The 17,303-nt window shown below is 40.3% G+C and overlaps 1 protein-coding gene across 2 annotated transcripts in view; it reads right to left on the minus strand.

Moving 5' to 3' along the window:
* FAT3 (FAT atypical cadherin 3) overlaps window positions 1-17,303 on the minus strand; it is a 322,962-nt gene that overhangs the window by 223,847 nt on the left and 81,812 nt on the right. For both annotated transcript variants that reach the window (XM_071555911.1, XM_071555903.1), the window contains exon 2: window positions 1,380-1,694. In XM_071555911.1, the coding sequence (XP_071412012.1) occupies window positions 1,380-1,694 (315 nt within the window). The remainder of the gene's footprint in view (window positions 1-1,379; window positions 1,695-17,303) is intronic.

Raw genomic sequence — 17,303 nt, forward strand, 5'->3', positions numbered from 1 at the left:
TGCAGGAGGAGCTGATGGAAGGGAAGCATAAGCATTAAACACTGCAAGTCCTAATTCTGCTACTTTGCCCAGATGGGATTTATAGGGTGGGGAGGGAGAGAAGGGATGCAGATGGAAGAGCATCTTCGGCCATTCCAAGTGTTAAAAATAAGTGAGATATGTGCCTTAGGGCTCAGCAGATTGAACATAGTGATTATACATGCTCCGTAATTCTTCACCTGGGCAAGCCTGAGAAGATCTTGACCCCAACTTATGCCACACAGTGCAATAGGATTGCCCAGCCAAACGTTGAAAACCTATTTAGCGAACATCATTTCCCTACATGAAATTAAAAATGTTCCTTCTCAGGTCTATTCCTTCTAGTTTTCTAGCTGCTTAGAAATTTGCAGCAGATATAAATAAACTTCAAAAAAAATCACAACCCCAGAACAAAAGTAAGAGCATTACAACCAGCAGGAGCAGTGTGTGAATTGCCTGAACTACTTTGATAAAGATCACCATAGTGCTGTGAAAGATCCCCTTGACTCTCTAGCACCAGACCATGCTGGAGGGTCTCCACCAACCCAACAAGGAGAAACGGCTGGGTACAAGCTGGAGTGAGGAATATCTGCTGTCAGGCACAGGTAGGCACCCAGCAGAGCACCTACAACCTCAGGTTACATCTGCTGGGGCAATTTCTTTATCAACCTCATTCAGCAAATGAGGCACAGAAGTGCAGATCTGGTCTGCACGGGCATGATACTCCACTGCCAGCCAAAAACAGTACTTTAACTTAAAACAATCACCATATCTGCGACACTGCACCCACAGGCTACATCTCCAGCTGTTACAAATCAATACAAACACATAGATTTTTTTTTAAAGGCCAGAGGGACTTTCAGGTCATCTAAACTGTCTTTTTGTATAAAACAAACAGTAGAATTACATTCAGCCACTGTAATGTGGAGCCTAATTACATGTGCTGGATGACTATCACGCCACTCACTTCAACAGTACTATACCAGCTTATAAAAGGATGAAACGCTCCTCTGCAACCTGCAGCAGCTGGAATCTGCTTCCTAGCATTGCTCTGCAGGCTTAGTGTAGCAAAGTCTTATCCCTACAGATGCAGGGAAGAGGCAACAGCCAGAAGCAATTCAGTGACCCATGGGAGAGTGATTGCTGCTGTAGCACATCTCCAGCACATCACCTGCCTGTGTGTTCATGTACCGACACAAAAGAGAATGGTTAGACACATGAATGATGCTTTAGTCATATAAGCAAACAGAATACAGAGCTTCGGAAAGCATTGCAAGAACAGTGGATCCTGAAGGGGAGCAAGCTGACAAACATGTAAATTGCATTTCTCCCACCACCCTGAGGCAGTGGGATTTTGTTACCTGTTTTGGCGTCAATTACAAAGAAGTTCTGGGGATTTCCACTTGTAATCCGGTAAGTCAGTTTTTCATTAGTGCTGGAGTCAGGGTCCTGGGCTTGGATCTGAATGACAGATACATCCTTTCCCGAGTTTTCCTTGACATATGGGTAATAGATAGGCTCAGAGGTGAGAGGGGCATTGTCATTCACATCTTCCACTTCAATGTAGACTTCAATAGTAGTGTAGAGTGGAACGACACCATGATCAGTTGCATATACTGTCAACCAGTAGGATTTAGTCGTCTCCCGGTCAAGAATATCTGCTGTATAGATAACTCCTGTATAAAAACAGCAAGCAGAGGATGTCAGGAACAGGATCAATGAAACATCACATCTATCTTGATTTGCCTGTACTACAGAAGTGTGTTCAGCATATAACAGAAGCTCCACCCTTAGAAAAAGTCAAGTTGTGCAAAAAATGAAAACCAAGTCTTGAGCTCAGGAAGTGTTTTGTGAATCCAGCTCAACATCTCAAGCCTTTGTCCCAAGAAACTGAGTAAGAGAAGGTAAAAAGATGGCTCTTCATAAACGTCCTAATGCCATACCCAATTCTTTGCTAGAACCGCACCTGGCAGAGTAACAGAAGAAATACCATAATTTTCTGCTTGTGATGCCAACTTGTATAAACCTTGGTAGTGAAGGAGACAACCACGGACAATGAATTACACAAAAAAGTGGCTTTTCTTTTCAAGCTCCTGCCTATGCTCCTGCTAAAGAAGAAAACCCCAGTGGCAGTTTAAAATAAAGCCATCCAAGTTCAGAAAATAGATGGTAAATTTAATAATGAAATCGGTCATTGCACAGTGCAAAATCCTGGGTAAGAAGCAATCAAAACTCACTACAGTAGCCCTTAGACCTTGGCTGGCCTCTAGAAAACAAGTACATCCTCCTTTATCATGGGGGAAGGAAGAGCTCAGCCACTTTGCCTACTGGTGTAAGAAAACATAACATATATATGTTGCATATATACATTACATATATACACACACACACACACACATATTACATGGATATGTTGATATCAGTTGGTTTCTACACGCACACATTACATGGATATGTTAATATCAGTTGGTTTCCTACCTGGTTCTAAGAAACAAGAACAAGTGTGCTTCTGTACAACAGCCACAGAAAAGGGTCCAAGTACCACCCCTGTGGCTGCACAGTTCCTGCCATGAAGGACTTCCACCTGCCTCATTTCTGTCTGAAGTGATTTAGAAATCCATCTGCCTTCTGACACGAACACCTGGTTTGTGTCGGGTTGGAACCAGATGACCTTTCAGGTCACCATCAACCCAGACCATTCTGTGATAAACCAGAAACTCTTTCTGCCACTATAAGACCTGCTTGTATTGGCGTAGTCCAAACCTTCACTGGGTTAAGCGCTGACCATGAATGCACAGAGTACCACATACATACTACACCAGTACCACACACATAATCACACCAGCACAAAATAAGGAAATAAGAAAATGCACTTTCTCACCACTCCTGTGACACATACATGAAGAACATTTTCCTCTCCGAATGCAGCATTATTAAATCTTGTGAGACATATTAATGCAGTGGTCATCAAGTTTGAGAAATACTCAAAAGAACAGTTTGCAGACCATCAAGCCATGTCATTACTAGATGGAAAATGACAAGAAATTGCAGGGCAAAACAGGAAAACTTGAAAATTGAATTTAGTCTCAGATGTATTTGATCCCACTTAGAACAAAATTATCAGTTAATCATTAAGGGGAGAGGTGCTCTAAGGTCAGCACTAGTAATGGAGTTCTGTGTCTTTCTAGCTTTTGGTTGTTTTTTAAGGATCATGTGTTTCCATGACAGCTTGAAGTCTAAGAAAAGTTTTAAAGGCAGCATAGAACCCACCACACAGTTACAGAGATGCAACATGTATCTGCACTTGTCTTATAGGATACCTTTTTTTCCTTAATTTTGTAATTTTTTTATGTGTTTTTATGCTAGTTTGATCTGCTATACAAGAGAGGAAGGGGAAAGGAGCAGTACTGATTTCAGTCATGTACAGGCTTAGGTCTTTTTCTAGTAACCTCAGATACATGTCCTTCTATCTCAGATGTATTATTCACCCAATGAAGGTGAGCAGTGCAGCACTGGAGGACGAAAGCAGAGTGTAGTCTAAATATTCTTGTCAGTAGCAGACTGTGCTATGTAATGAGTTTCTGTAGAAATATGGGTGAAATATGTAGTGAACTGTGATGTAAAGGCATAGAAGTACAAGAGAAATTATACTGCAGGGATGAGAAGAGCCCATATCAAATGACACCCCATGGACATAAATAAATGAATAAAAATATTTTCATGGTCAAGAATGAGGCAAAAAACATGAATATCACTAATTCTAGAAATTATGATTTATTAAAAAAAATAATTCTTTTAGATCTTTTAAAAAAATTGAAATAAGTAGAGTTTAGCCCCAGTGAGAGCACAGAAGGTTTTAGCAGATTAACCTGTATTTATGAAGCTGAATTTCACTGATACTGAGATGATAATAAATCTATCTTCTGAGTCGTTCCTTCATTTTATAACTCCTGGCAACAGTTACTTTTCATTTCTGTACTTCAGAAGGAAAGGATCATTGAACAAGCATTAGCAACTGCCAACAGGTCTGTTACGTTGATTCTTCTTTTTACTTTTGATTTATTAAAAGATCCCAGATACAAATTAATTCCTTTTTCTCAATAAGTCTTGTCATTTCACCTGTCAACACCATACAGCAGCTTGATAAATAACAAGGCTTTTGTTTCCTTTCAGGTTTTCCACACAGAAACCTTTCCATCACCCTGGGAACACCTTCTACCATGCTCTTGGATGCTCTGCACAAAATGCCTCCTTTACTGTATACCCACCTATGGGTATAAAGCAAGCACCCACAAGAATACACATGCTGTCCAAATATTTAACCCATCTCTCCACACAGGTATCACTAATGATAAGACTTGATCATCAGCACTGCTTCTCCACTGCTATAGCATGAATGTGAAGTGGCTTAAAGAGCTGGTATCAGAAGCTGCAAAATACTCCATGGGAATCCACAGGTAGGCTCTCACTCACTTTAGCTGAATGAAAGTATGGGAAAGGATGGGAAAATTCTTGGATAAGATCACAATAAATTCAGAAAACTCATCACTTACTTCAAAGCTTACAAATATTAAGAGACACTACAGAAAGACAAAATTTTGTTTTCTGGACCAGGAGAGCAGAGGGAAGTAGAGGCTGTTGGGAGCAGCTCCAAGGCTGTTCTTGGGCAGCTTTTGTGGTGTACTCCTTCCAGCTGCCTGCTAAGTAGAAGAGAAACACAAACAAAGTACTGACACCTGAGCTAAACAAACCAAGAAGTAAGAAGAAACACCAGCAGAAATCCTGAAAATTCCAAAGAGACTAAAACCCAAAAAGTTCCAAGATTTTTCAGACACATTTCTTAACAAGACAGAAAACACAGGTGTCCCCATCCACTGAGATACTACACCACAGAGGAACTACTGCTTTTCTACATTAGACAGCTGAGATCCTACCAAGCAGTCTTTGAGCCAACTCTTTATGCCGCCCTTGGCCAGGCATTGCAGTATCCTTGAAGAACTGGAGCCAGCAATACCTCAGGGCTGAGCAGCCTCAGAAAAGAAGCTGGCAATCAATCCAAAAAAGCAGTGCCACCGTTATGCTGGGCACTGCATTCCTCCAAGTACATACACCCTATGCAATTCACCAAATGCCATGTGCATTACAAACATCCACCCTAAGTGAAAAATAACAAGGGAGTGCATTAGTTGCTGATTAAAATCCTGGGCACATTTATATGTAAATTAATTGCAGTCCTTGGGATTGGCAATATGCCAGCAATGTGAAGGTTGTGTGTTTGTTTCTCTTTGAGGCTTGTTTTACCTCTTTCCCTGAGAAAATAATGGGATAATTTTTTCTGTATGGCTCTTGCAATTGGACACAATGAGACACTGCATTATGAAGGACGAAGGCAAAAAAAAAAGGAGTAACAGACTAGTGGCTTTTAAAGTGAAGAAAGAATTGGCAAACTGGATTTTCCTCTTTCCTCTCCCACTGATTCGCTGCACATCTATCAGCAGACCACTTCAAATGACGTAGTCCACTCAAAAATTATCTGAAAGTTATGTATTCACTATAGTGATGAGAAACCCGAGAGACTCTTAAAACAAAAAGGGATTTGAAAAAAGCATTATTTCTTTCATCACCTCTTTTTTGCCCCCTGTTTGTTTACTTTACACATTTGACAGTACTGTGTATGTAGGTAGCATGATGGATGGACCTACTACAGCTCTTTAAGAGAATGTTTACTAGAGCTGTCAAACTGTGTGTTTACATAGGTGCCCATTGCCATGGATATCTGCTACACACATACGTTCCTCCTAAAAGTCAGATCATCCTTCATGAATACCTTCAATAGCACAAACGCTGAAAGGAGTTCAATTCTGTTTAGTTCTTCCAAGGCAAGATTAAAAGACAACTTGGTGGTCTGTAAGAAGCTCTGCATGGAAAAGTCAGAAGAGAGTTACAAAGCTCTTTAATCTAGCTGAGAAAAGCAAACTCAGGTCTGATGGCTGGAAGTCAATGGTAGAAAAAGAAGAGTGCAAATATTTAGCACAGAGGATATCTGGCAGGAAAAACTGCTTTTCAGAGACAGGCCATAATCCCCCACCATTTGAAACCTTGGTACTGGGACATGACAATATAACCTATTGTTCTACCCAAGTTATTGGCTTAGCTGCAAAAACTAACGTAGCACGTGATTTTACTGAGTGACTCAGTAGCCTGTGTGATAAAAGTTGCCAGCGTAAGTAGTCAGACTCTCAGCAAATGATGAACAAGATGTGGGGAAAGAGGAATGACTAGGAAGTATTTGCTACCCTTGCAAAGACTTCTATCACACAAAAATACTTTGAAAAAATCTTAGTCACCACTTTTTCAAAATACTGCAGTGGTTTCACAGGGATACATTTAGCTTAATATGATCAGCTCAGTTGATCAATTGAGAAGAGCTTCAATGACAAGGTGTTATTTGTTCTTCTCAACCTTTTTCAGGATTGTGAGCTAAGTGCATAAATGTGCATCTCAGACTGTAGGAGCAGTCCTGTGGTGTAAAGGAGAGCACTCCGGATTCCAAATCCCAACAACCTGAGTTCGAGTCTCAGTGGGACCGTCCCCTGGCAGTTCAGTGCCTCCCTGCCATCCCATCCCGTCAGATCTCGGATGCTCAGCAGGGTCAGCCCGGGTTAGTACTGGGTGCTGTGACAGTCCCGAGGACTTCACTGTTCCTGTCCAAGCTCGCTCGGCCGTAGCAAATCAACCTTAGGACTTAAACGGTGGGGCCAGTTCTGCGCACACTGTGCCTCACCTAGAAAATGCACTGCGCAGGCTGGAAGGGCACACCCACGTGGGCAGAGCACCTCCTAAATCTTTATTGGTGAAGTCTGGCCATACACACACACGCATCTCAGACTGGGCAATCAGGAAAGGTGAGATAAGGTGAATGGCCCAGTGCGTGACCCGGGAGTGGCCATAAAGGAGGGCTGGAGGAGTGGGAGGCAGCAGAGGCAGAACATACCCTCAGCACAAGCTCCAGTGTGGGATGGAGGTTACACTACAGGTGACACACTCCCAAATATTCTGAGCTGCCAGAGTGCAACGTGCCCCTCCCCACCCAAAGCCAGTTCCTTGCTACTTGCAAAGACAAGGTTTAGTGTTTAAAGTTGCTATAAAAATACATGAACTTTAGGGTGATTGAATGACTAGGGGTAATGAGTGCACCTTCCTGACTCCAGACCCCAGGACACCAGCAAACTCACTCACTATGTCCAAGGGCCACACCAGCTTCTGACATGAAATTCTAGAAAAACACATTTCCAGAGCTGCTAAACAAAGGGGCTCATTGCAAACCACCTACAAAGTATAAGTTGGTTTGTCACCAAATTAAAATGACAAGAAATGAGGCTGTTGGGAATGCCAACTCTGTTAGATCCCTCAAAAGAAAAAACAAAAAATCACTGACTCTGAAATGCTACTAATTATTCATGATTCCTCATCAAAGACTCTGAATCTCATGGCAGTAAACACAACACCTTGGTTGTCACCAAGCTGTCAGCCAAAACCCTCGCTTGCATTGCCTTGCTGGGAAAATAATAATAATAAATACATGTAGCTTTAGAAGAAAACAGTTGAATAATGACTTTTTAATTTCTTTTTTTCTGTCTAATATATGGAGAGGGAAGAAAGAATTTACACACCTCATTTGGCTGCACCAAGACAAAGGCTTTGCATCTGCCTACCTGTGCTCCTACTTTCAAGCTCTGGTTGGATCCTGCCCCCACATATTGTTGCACAGGGGAGCCATGGAAAGATTTGTGAGTGTAAATGCAAATGTCAGAGCTAATTCAGATTCCTTGCATTGAGCACAGATGTGATTTTTGAAGGACACTTAGCAGAGAGCTATCGTAAGCCAGAAAAGTTTAAAAATACTGCAAATCATTATTCATCAAACCAACAAAATGTAAAATCAACCAAAATGGCATGATTTGTAGACAGGAATTTCACACCCAATTAAGTAAAAATATTTATGATTTCAAGAAAACTAACATTGTGTCTAACCCGTTTTTTTTCTTTTTTATTTAGGTCCTTCACATAGAACAGCTCTGTGTGTTTAAAAGCAGAGCGCATACATCTTTTGGGATATATTTATTTCATTATTTCCACTAAGAGTAAGCTGTAAATATAACCCACAGGATTAAACAGTTTCAGTGTAATGAAGCTGTGAACCTGATCACCAATGCCAGACCAATGCAGCACACTTGGGCAACGGAAGCCAATAGGAATCAGAATAAACCATACATTACATTCACCCTTTTTAAAAGTCTTTTTAAGCCATAAATCACCAGGGCCAGTTCTGAATATGGACGGCAGTATCACATCAGCCACAAACTCAACCGAAGCATGAAGGAGACCTATTGCTCACCCCCCCACTGCTCGCAGCCAGCAGCTTTGAAAATCAGGCTCTTTACTCTGGTGATTAAACACTATTTCAACGCCTTCATTTAAGGTCCCCCACTGTGCAAAGTGTGGCCTCCTGTTTCTATTTTATTGCACAAATTTTGTAGGTTTTAATGCATATTAAACCACAAATTCAATTCCTATTGAAGCAAAAAGAAACAGCCCCACTGACTTAAATGGAGATTAGATCACGCCCAGGAACGAGTCCAAAAGCAACATTAACTTTGTGAGGCTACACATACCTATGACTTCCTAATATTCTTATGTCTGGTTCAAATATAAAACATACATAACAAACCATTCTTGTCAGACAACTAAAGATAGGTAACATTTCTGTCTAGGGCTTAGCTTTTTATTTTCTCTCTTTTATTGATGTTTTGAATATATAAATTTACTGTCACCTCAAACTGTAATTTCTTCAGTGAATTTACTTGAGTTCCCAGAGCAGTAAAAGAGAATTAGAAAACCAATCCTCAGCAATGTTATTTTCACTGACAGTGAATTAGCGAGCAAATAAACCTTTTACCATGATACTACGCTACACATAACATCATGACCATCATAACCAGCCAGAATTGTGACAAGGACAGTCAACATGTTAAGAAATGTAATATATCTGCATGTAATAGTTAAGTAGACAGATCATGTACAGGTTTACAACTCTTAGTGGACACGACATGCTGCCATGGGTTTCAGAGTCAAGTCCAAGTTGTTTCTTGGCTCTTTGTATAAAGGAGGGACCACTGCTGCTGCTGTGAGCACACCACCACGGCACAGAGAGACTGTAAACCGCTTCTGCTCATGGAAGAAACCAGCACCATTGCAATGGTTTAGACCAAGCTTGGCCAGTTGGTTTGAAATCCAGCTCAGGTACATATGGAAACTCTTGATTTTTAATGACTGGCCTTCATGATCTTACAAGTCTTTTCCAACGTTAATGATTTTATGATGCCTCTGACCTCTGAGGTCTTGGGCCAGCCAACAGCCCAACTGAAGTCAAGGATGCTTTATGTGACTTAAATGCACAGTGCAATTGCAGTTCAGGTCTGTCAGGGCCATTAAATCAAGCACAGCCCATCAGCATGGCTTACACAGGAATGACCTTGACATCAGGCTGGGGATGGTGTCCTGCCTAAGCAGGACCCCTGGCCAGCCCTACCTCAAGCTGCAAAACCCAAACATAACTTCATTTACTAGAGGAGAAAATTAACCTAATTAAAGGCAACAAGTTCAGGTTTTCACTCTCAAACAAAAATAATAAAAATAAATATATATGTATTTATATATATATATATATATATATATATATATATATATATATAAAATCACATATGAATGCATTATTCTTTATGAATGTATTAGTATTTTTATATATAGATCATATATATGTGAATATCAGAAATATGGTGTGTATACATAATCCTATATATATGAATGATGCAATTCAAAGGGTGAATGTTGCATCTTTAATTAGCTACCCACCACAAGGAATGGATTTTCTCAAGAATCTGATCACAGCTACCCAGGTGTCCGAAGGCAGACACCAGGGCTGGGGGACTGCTGTCACAAGGGCAGACTTCTCAATAAAGCAGCATCTTAACGGCACTGAAACAGGCACATCTCAGATTAGTCAATAACCTTCCAGGTTATTTATATTTTGAGTTTTGAGGAAAGACTCCTCCTTCTTTGCCTTGAAATGACTTAAATTCAGTGCTGGTTTCTTTCGCTTGCTTTATGTGAGGCCAGAGGAGGAAGGCTTACAACTTCACATCAAAAGGAGCTATCACTTAAATATGACACCTTCAAGGTCACTTACACATCAATTTCAGAGCAATTTTCCAAACATATTATCAAGACACTGAACCAGAGGCTTAGTCAAATTAATTCTCTATCTTCTTCCTCTTACGAATTAAATGAAATAAGACTTGCCAACATTTTCACCTGACTAGGGTTTATCACCATTTCTGTATCTTCCATTACAACCCTCTACGTATTTCAAGAAATATCCATATTCATCTTGCTTTAATATTTTTGCTTGGGATAAAAATAAGGAATCTTATATGGATAAACAAAAATACACAATGGGCAGCTATGGAAGAAACAAATTGCTTTCAAAAGCACAAATACAATAATGAAACCTCTCATTTATGAATAATGTCTCTGAAAGCTTAACACATTCCATCATTGCTGGACAACGCAATAAAACCCAGCAGTAAAACCAGGCTGAGAAGAGCCATGAAGACCCAGTGAAGACTGAACCACTGCCACGTACCATTTCCTACTGACTTGAAGTGCTTGAGAGCAATGGGACAAATCATGATGCTGCTGTGCCAAATGGGATGCACTGCCAGCATTGTTCAATTTTATGAATATGGGCTGCTACTGGCATCTCTTTGTTGGTGGCACATTCACCCTCCTCTTTGGCCTCAGAGGCACAGCAAAATATGATGCCTTCTTATAAGGTGAACTTTGTGCTATTCCCTGGATATGCACAGGCTCAACTTTTCAGTCAATGTGGTAAGAAAAACAGATGAGAAGTGCAATTTTGTGACTATGGCAGAAGTCAAGAAAAATTCAGATACCTCAAACTTCTATAAAATCTCGCAGGAAGATCTAGTGTGGCAATACATTCTTAGTGTAACTCAGAAGGCCAACAGCTGATAGTATAATTTCACTCTACTGATTATGCCTTTTTTTCCATTTTTTTAAAGCACTTGTGGCTACTGCATTTCTAGACACACATGACTTACAAACTGTGAACTCTCTTCAGCATTATAATCTTTCTGTATGCACTTTTTATATTTCTATCTGTTTGTCCCTACAGCAATTGACAAGTTCTGCCTTATTCTCTGAGCACCACTGGGATTATAAAACTCTTGCATGCCTGGTGCCCACTACTGCACCTTCCCAATCAAACCAAATGTGGGGATGGGACCAGCAGAAATCCTCATGTTCCTAGCACCAACAATGAAAACTGTTAACCCTCTACAATAATCTGTTTGAACAGAGGCAATTTTTTCTCAAAGGGTCTGGTTAATGCCCAGAGTAACCCAGATTTTCTGCACATTTTCTTTTAGTAGATTAATAAAGAGATCAAAGTCCGACCCATGTGTCCTCTTCCTGGAGGACTGGGAAGCTATTTTAAAAAGAAGGGTTTGCTCCTGGTTATTTCAGAAATGAGATCATAAGTGCAGCAAAGCTGAAGCAGGAAGAAGAGATGGAGAAAAAAGGGAAAGGATGTTCAAAAGGATTCTGATAAAAGACCTGACAAGGGACTTCTGTGCAGGGTCCTCTTCCTTTACATGTAGATCTGAATCTTTTGTACTGCCTGAAGCTTTGGGAACCCTTCCGTAAAATCTGTGCCAATCTGCTTCAGCTGTTTTTTGCCAGTGGTGAGAGAGATGGAGACAGCTCTGCAGGGGAGCCTGGCTGCTGGGGGAGGCTGCCCTGGAGAGTAAGTGATCCCTCATACAGAGGATCACAAGGCTAACCTTACCCAGACTCAAGTACATCACAAGTGGGCATTGGCTCTTCTGATGGACCCCAGCACTGAGCAATGTTGGCCTAGGATGGTTCGGCAGAGCAGACAAGGAACTATTGGGAATATTCCACATAGTAAATGTCTTTCACTTTTTAGTTATACATACTGGAAATAGAGCAAGATTATTACTTATTATACTGTAAATAATCATCTCTTCTGGCCCCTCCCCTTCTTGCTGTTTCTTTTGGCCCACAGCATATGAGCAACCCTACAAAAAAAACAATAATTAACCCTGGAATCTGCCTTTATCTTTCTATCCAAACATTACCTCAGAGGAGCAGTCAAAAAAAAGAGAAGGAGTACCTCTGAAATGGGTTTAATAGCCATGCTGCCCTCAAACATGAACACTGCAAAGAGGAGAGCGTTGTGCACAAAGTCAGCAGAGGAGCACCATTTAAACCCTTCTCTAAGGCACAGCCATGTTTCCTCTGCTCACACATACAGTGCCTGACTCCAGAGTCTATTTTACAAAGCATGTCAAAAAATTGAAGAAGATTAACAAAAAAGGGCTCTACAAACAGTCTGAGGAGCAGAGACTATGATTTATGGTAAAGGAGTTTAAGATTTCAATCTGCTAAGCTTATTAAAAAGAGGGTGAAGAGGCAACCTGATTAGAAAAATCCATGTAAGGTTCAAGGGGAAATATTACTGGGAAGCAAAAGGCTATTTAATCTAACAAAATAAGGTGGAGCAACATCTAATGATTGGAAACTGAAGCCAGGAAAAATAAAATTAGCAATCAGCCTGATGCCCCTTATTATTTATTTTTTTAAAGCAGATGATTAATTCCTGGAATAATCTCTAGACATCTGCAAGTGAGAGCTACAAACTGTTGAGGCAGAAGCATTTCATGGGAAATGTATGCTATGCTTTAGTTAGAGAAAGATCATTTAGTAAAAAGGTATAAAAGTGATATATAATAGGCAGAGCTATAAAAGAGATAAAACCAAATTATCTTGGTTTTAAGCCTAGAGATGTGTGAATATCGTCCAGCTGTTTCCTCCAAGGAGCTTGGAAAGAAGAGTCTCACTGGGTGATGCTGGGCTGCTGCAGTGCTCCCAAACACACCTAGCTCCACACCCATGGTCATTTTTTGTTGTCCCAAAAGCCTTGTTGCCTTGGTGGGGAGAAAACACATCTAATGAAAAAAACAGCTCCTGGTATCTTCTTGCTGTCACATTTGAGAGCAGGCAAGAAACAAAAGAGATTGTTCTAGAGATGGGCACACACAATTAGAAGCAGCACATGTGCTGGCTGTGACCAACAGTGAGCCTGGGGCATTGCTCCTGTTCACTACTTCTGTCCAGCCAGAGCACCAGGAGGGATGCACTGGGGGGGTGGAAGCAATGGCCTGGTCTCAGACTAGGCCAACTTAATGGCTTTGTAAGAACAATTAATTGCCCTTGTGTTCCTTTGAGCGAATTTTCCAGTAGATAAGGGCTCTCCAGGCAGCATATACTTCATCAATATTGTCTGTGATGCTGTAGCAGAACGCTGCTGTTTTGCAAGGAGGAGACTTCAAGTTTCACTGTGAAGTACAGATTGGATGCACTGAAACCTGAAGTTTTAAGACCCATTTGCAGGACTCTCCTCAGGTCCAGAAAAAGAAAGTTCTTCCACAGTATCTGTGGTAGTTTTAGCTATGCCTCAAATTAGCAGGATCAGAGAATCTATGTAGATTAGGAGAGACTGTTATCACCTGACTTAAGTAACCAAAGAAATATTTCATACCAGATGATGCAAAGCTGAGATATGAATACAGGAGTGAGAGGTGTTCACTCAGTTCCATCATGGCCAAGGTAGAGGCAAGACAAGCAGCTCAACCCAAGATAATATCACACTGTCTTTGTGTACAGGGGCTAAAGTACTCAACAGCCAACACGTCAAAAAAGAGGTAACTTCTTTTGGATCAGTACTACTGCTTTCAGTTGCCCAGAAGCAGAACATTTAATTTTTATTTAAGTATGCTTTTAGGTGTACAATAGGACAGGACAGCCCATTCCTTGACTATATGCTGAATAGAACTGTAGTCCTATTGAAGCAACTACGGAGTTTAGTCTGAAGTCAAAATGGGCAGGCTAAGGGAGCTGCCTATTTAGAAATCATCACATTCTAAGCCCTTTTTTGCACAAGTTGACTGGCCCAAAAATTCTGTCCTGAATGTAACTCAGATATCCTCACCTTCCTTAAAAGTTTGGTCTTGTTGTTGGCTTTCTTTTTTTAATAGTCTTATTTTGTGTGGAAGATGGTAGGATGCTTCCACAACTCTCTTGAACCTGCTTTTCTGATTTTCCAACAACTACCCCAAAATCATACACTTTTCAACAAAAAACTGCCATCAATATTCTAAGACTACTCACACTAACCTGACTCTCTCTTAGTATGGAAAAATTATCCACAAAAACTGTCAAGTGCAATCCCAGATGTTTCTATATAACTTTCTAATAGGAAAATCCTAGAGACAACTACAAGCTTTGCATGGGAGGCACCTCACCTACAGCCATATCTGTGATTGCAAAAAGTTAAATAACTAGAATTCATTTACATCTAGGACTTTTTCAAATTCCCTTGAGCAAACTCGCAGTACCTCCACAGGAAAAACTGCACATGATCATTAAGATAGTCAGAAGTTTAATTTTGTGCCTTGCATAGAGGAAATGGAGCTGGGGTTATAACGTCAAACCTAGTGCAGACACTGCACAAGCAGACCATAATTATACTTCTGTTTCACTCTCCACACTTTGTGAGATAAGAAATTCGAGTTCAAAGAGTACATGGAAATATGCTGGAGTATACTGGCCGAAAACATCATTTTTTTAACCTTAGGGAAGCATTAGACTTATATTTATCTTTAAAAATCTTCCACAGGTAGAATATTCTTCTTCAGACAAGAAAACAGAAGGGAGTACAAAGCAGACATTCAAAAGAGACTGGGGCAAATCAGAGTGGTACAATAAAAGCACTGATGCAGACAACCCCATCATGATTATTTGGAACAGTACCAATGATTTTGTGGGTCCTTCTTTTTGGCTCTGAACAGGAAGAAGCAAATAAATGTGCTCTGGCTGCTGTTTTCCAAAGTATAACCATGTAAGACAGCCCAGCCCTTATCCCACTAGAGTCTTCCGAAGTCATGGCACTGTCTGCCAGCATTGCCTGCCCACAGTTCCAGATGTTGGGGCTCTACCTAAGTCACTGGGAAGCAAAGTAGGAAGCCTGGCACCAAAGGGGAGCCGAGACTTCAGCGTCAACCTAGATGCTCCCGTGGTTATTTAGGGCAAAGCTCAAATGCACTCTTTAGGAGTAAGTACTGCCTTCTCCAGCTGGTGTATATGAATATACATGTGTACATGCACATAAAGTGCAGCAGCTCAATTTTAAAATGCTTTATGATGAGGTGAACTAAGCTCCCTAAACAGGTGCAGAAAGTGAGTGTCTCAATAAAGTATATAATGAAATGCTGCAGCAACCATATATGCTGTGTGATCCCTTGAGGGAAACCACAAGCATGAGCCCTAATGAAATCAGACACAGAAAATAAGGGCTTCGCTGTGGACACAACACTTACGTGCTCATTATGCACCACAGTGACCTCTATCACTTTATCACACTTAAACATCGTGACAAAATGTTGTGTATATGTACAGACAGGCATGATATGCATAAAAAACAGGGGCACATACACTCACAGTGACATATATGCCAAATGAATGAGGAGAAAAGGAAAGGTGATTTATTTTATTTTCTGTAAATGGGCAAACCATAAATGCATAGTATGTTTTCTCTGCATGGAATGACTTAGAAATCTATCATGGTATGCACTTCAGAGCTTTCATAAACATATATAATTTGAATTTGCATTTTTGAATGTTTTATCTTTTAAAAATATACTTGTATTTTATGCTTTAAGTTCTTAAACACTCTAATACCAGTGTGGGCTTTGCCTAGGGCTAATCAATAGGCTGCACTTATGAAAAGTCTATTTGTCTATTTACACACAATTTTGAAATGAAGATTATATTTTCTCTGTTTGAAATGCATCAGTGTGAACAAATCATAAAATGGAATGTAATAATTTATTTATAATGTAACTTTGCCGACAGTGGAAGCAATAAATCCTACCAAACAAAACCCGGAAATTATCCCAGATCCTAGAGCAGAAGCATGGCTCCCCCTAATTGAGTTTTCTTTCCTCTTATCTTCTCAAGATCCCTTAGATTGTATTCCAATTTTCATTTCCATTTCTTCCATTAAATGCCTCTAACCCATGACCTCCATTTACCACCATCCATTTATCTTCCATTCTTAATTGAGATGTAAGGTGTCCACTTGTCCCGTGCTGAGTACTAAAACTCTGACAGCACACTTGATAGATACTGGCTTCTTCAGGAAAGCTTGCTTGGGAAAAAAAAGGTTACTTCAAAAACTCTGTTCTTGAACAGGTAAGTCTGTTCCATTAAACTTGAGTTTACCTTATAAACATACCACGGTGAGGACCCAAACCCCTATAACAAATAATAATATCTTTGGGTTTATTTGTTTTTACTGCTACAGGATGGAATTATATTTGTCTTGACCCTGGGAGGGTATGGGGTCACAGTGCCAGTGGGAAGAAAACATATAAGGCAGCTTTCAGCAGTCAGTCACTTTTTACTTTCAAATAGAATACTTTTAAATGTGATGGTTTGCAATCAAACTCTCTCCCTTAAGACTCAGTGTACATGAATTTTTGAATGATGGCATTCTTTAGAAAATAGTTAGGTTTTATACATCACTTTAGGAGCTCTTGACAAACATTAATAAAACTCTCAGCAGCCAAGTGCTTCTGTACCTATTCAACGGAGGTATAAGTCCAACATCAGTCAGAAATACAACAGAAGGGAAAGAGTAAAGCTTCAGCTACCAAGCAGTCATAGTAATTTCACACAGCATTGCTAAACTAAAGCAGGAGAGAACCAAACAGCCATATCTTAGCCTCTTGGAGCAGTAAAGTAAAATTAATACAGCACCCCAGGCTACTATTAAATGGTAAAATTAAGAAAACATACTGTGGTCAGGCATTCAACCTCTCAAAATAAGTAGATGAATCACTTCATGCTTATTCTAAATGATTAAATATTTGCACCAGTGATATTAAGTAAAACACCAATTCGCTGGGATTCTAAAGGGGAACAAGAGAAACATTTGTCATTCAAAGCCATCGTATGAGGGAGTAGGAGGCTGGATAGCTCAATACCCAAAATGCCTGAATGGAGCATGCTGCTATTTCATACTCCAGAGGTGTCAACTGCAAATGGTCCCAACATACCCA

Source organism: Pithys albifrons, chromosome 1 (assembly GCF_047495875.1).
Source record: "Pithys albifrons albifrons isolate INPA30051 chromosome 1, PitAlb_v1, whole genome shotgun sequence".
NCBI classification, from domain to species: domain Eukaryota; kingdom Metazoa; phylum Chordata; class Aves; order Passeriformes; family Thamnophilidae; genus Pithys; species Pithys albifrons.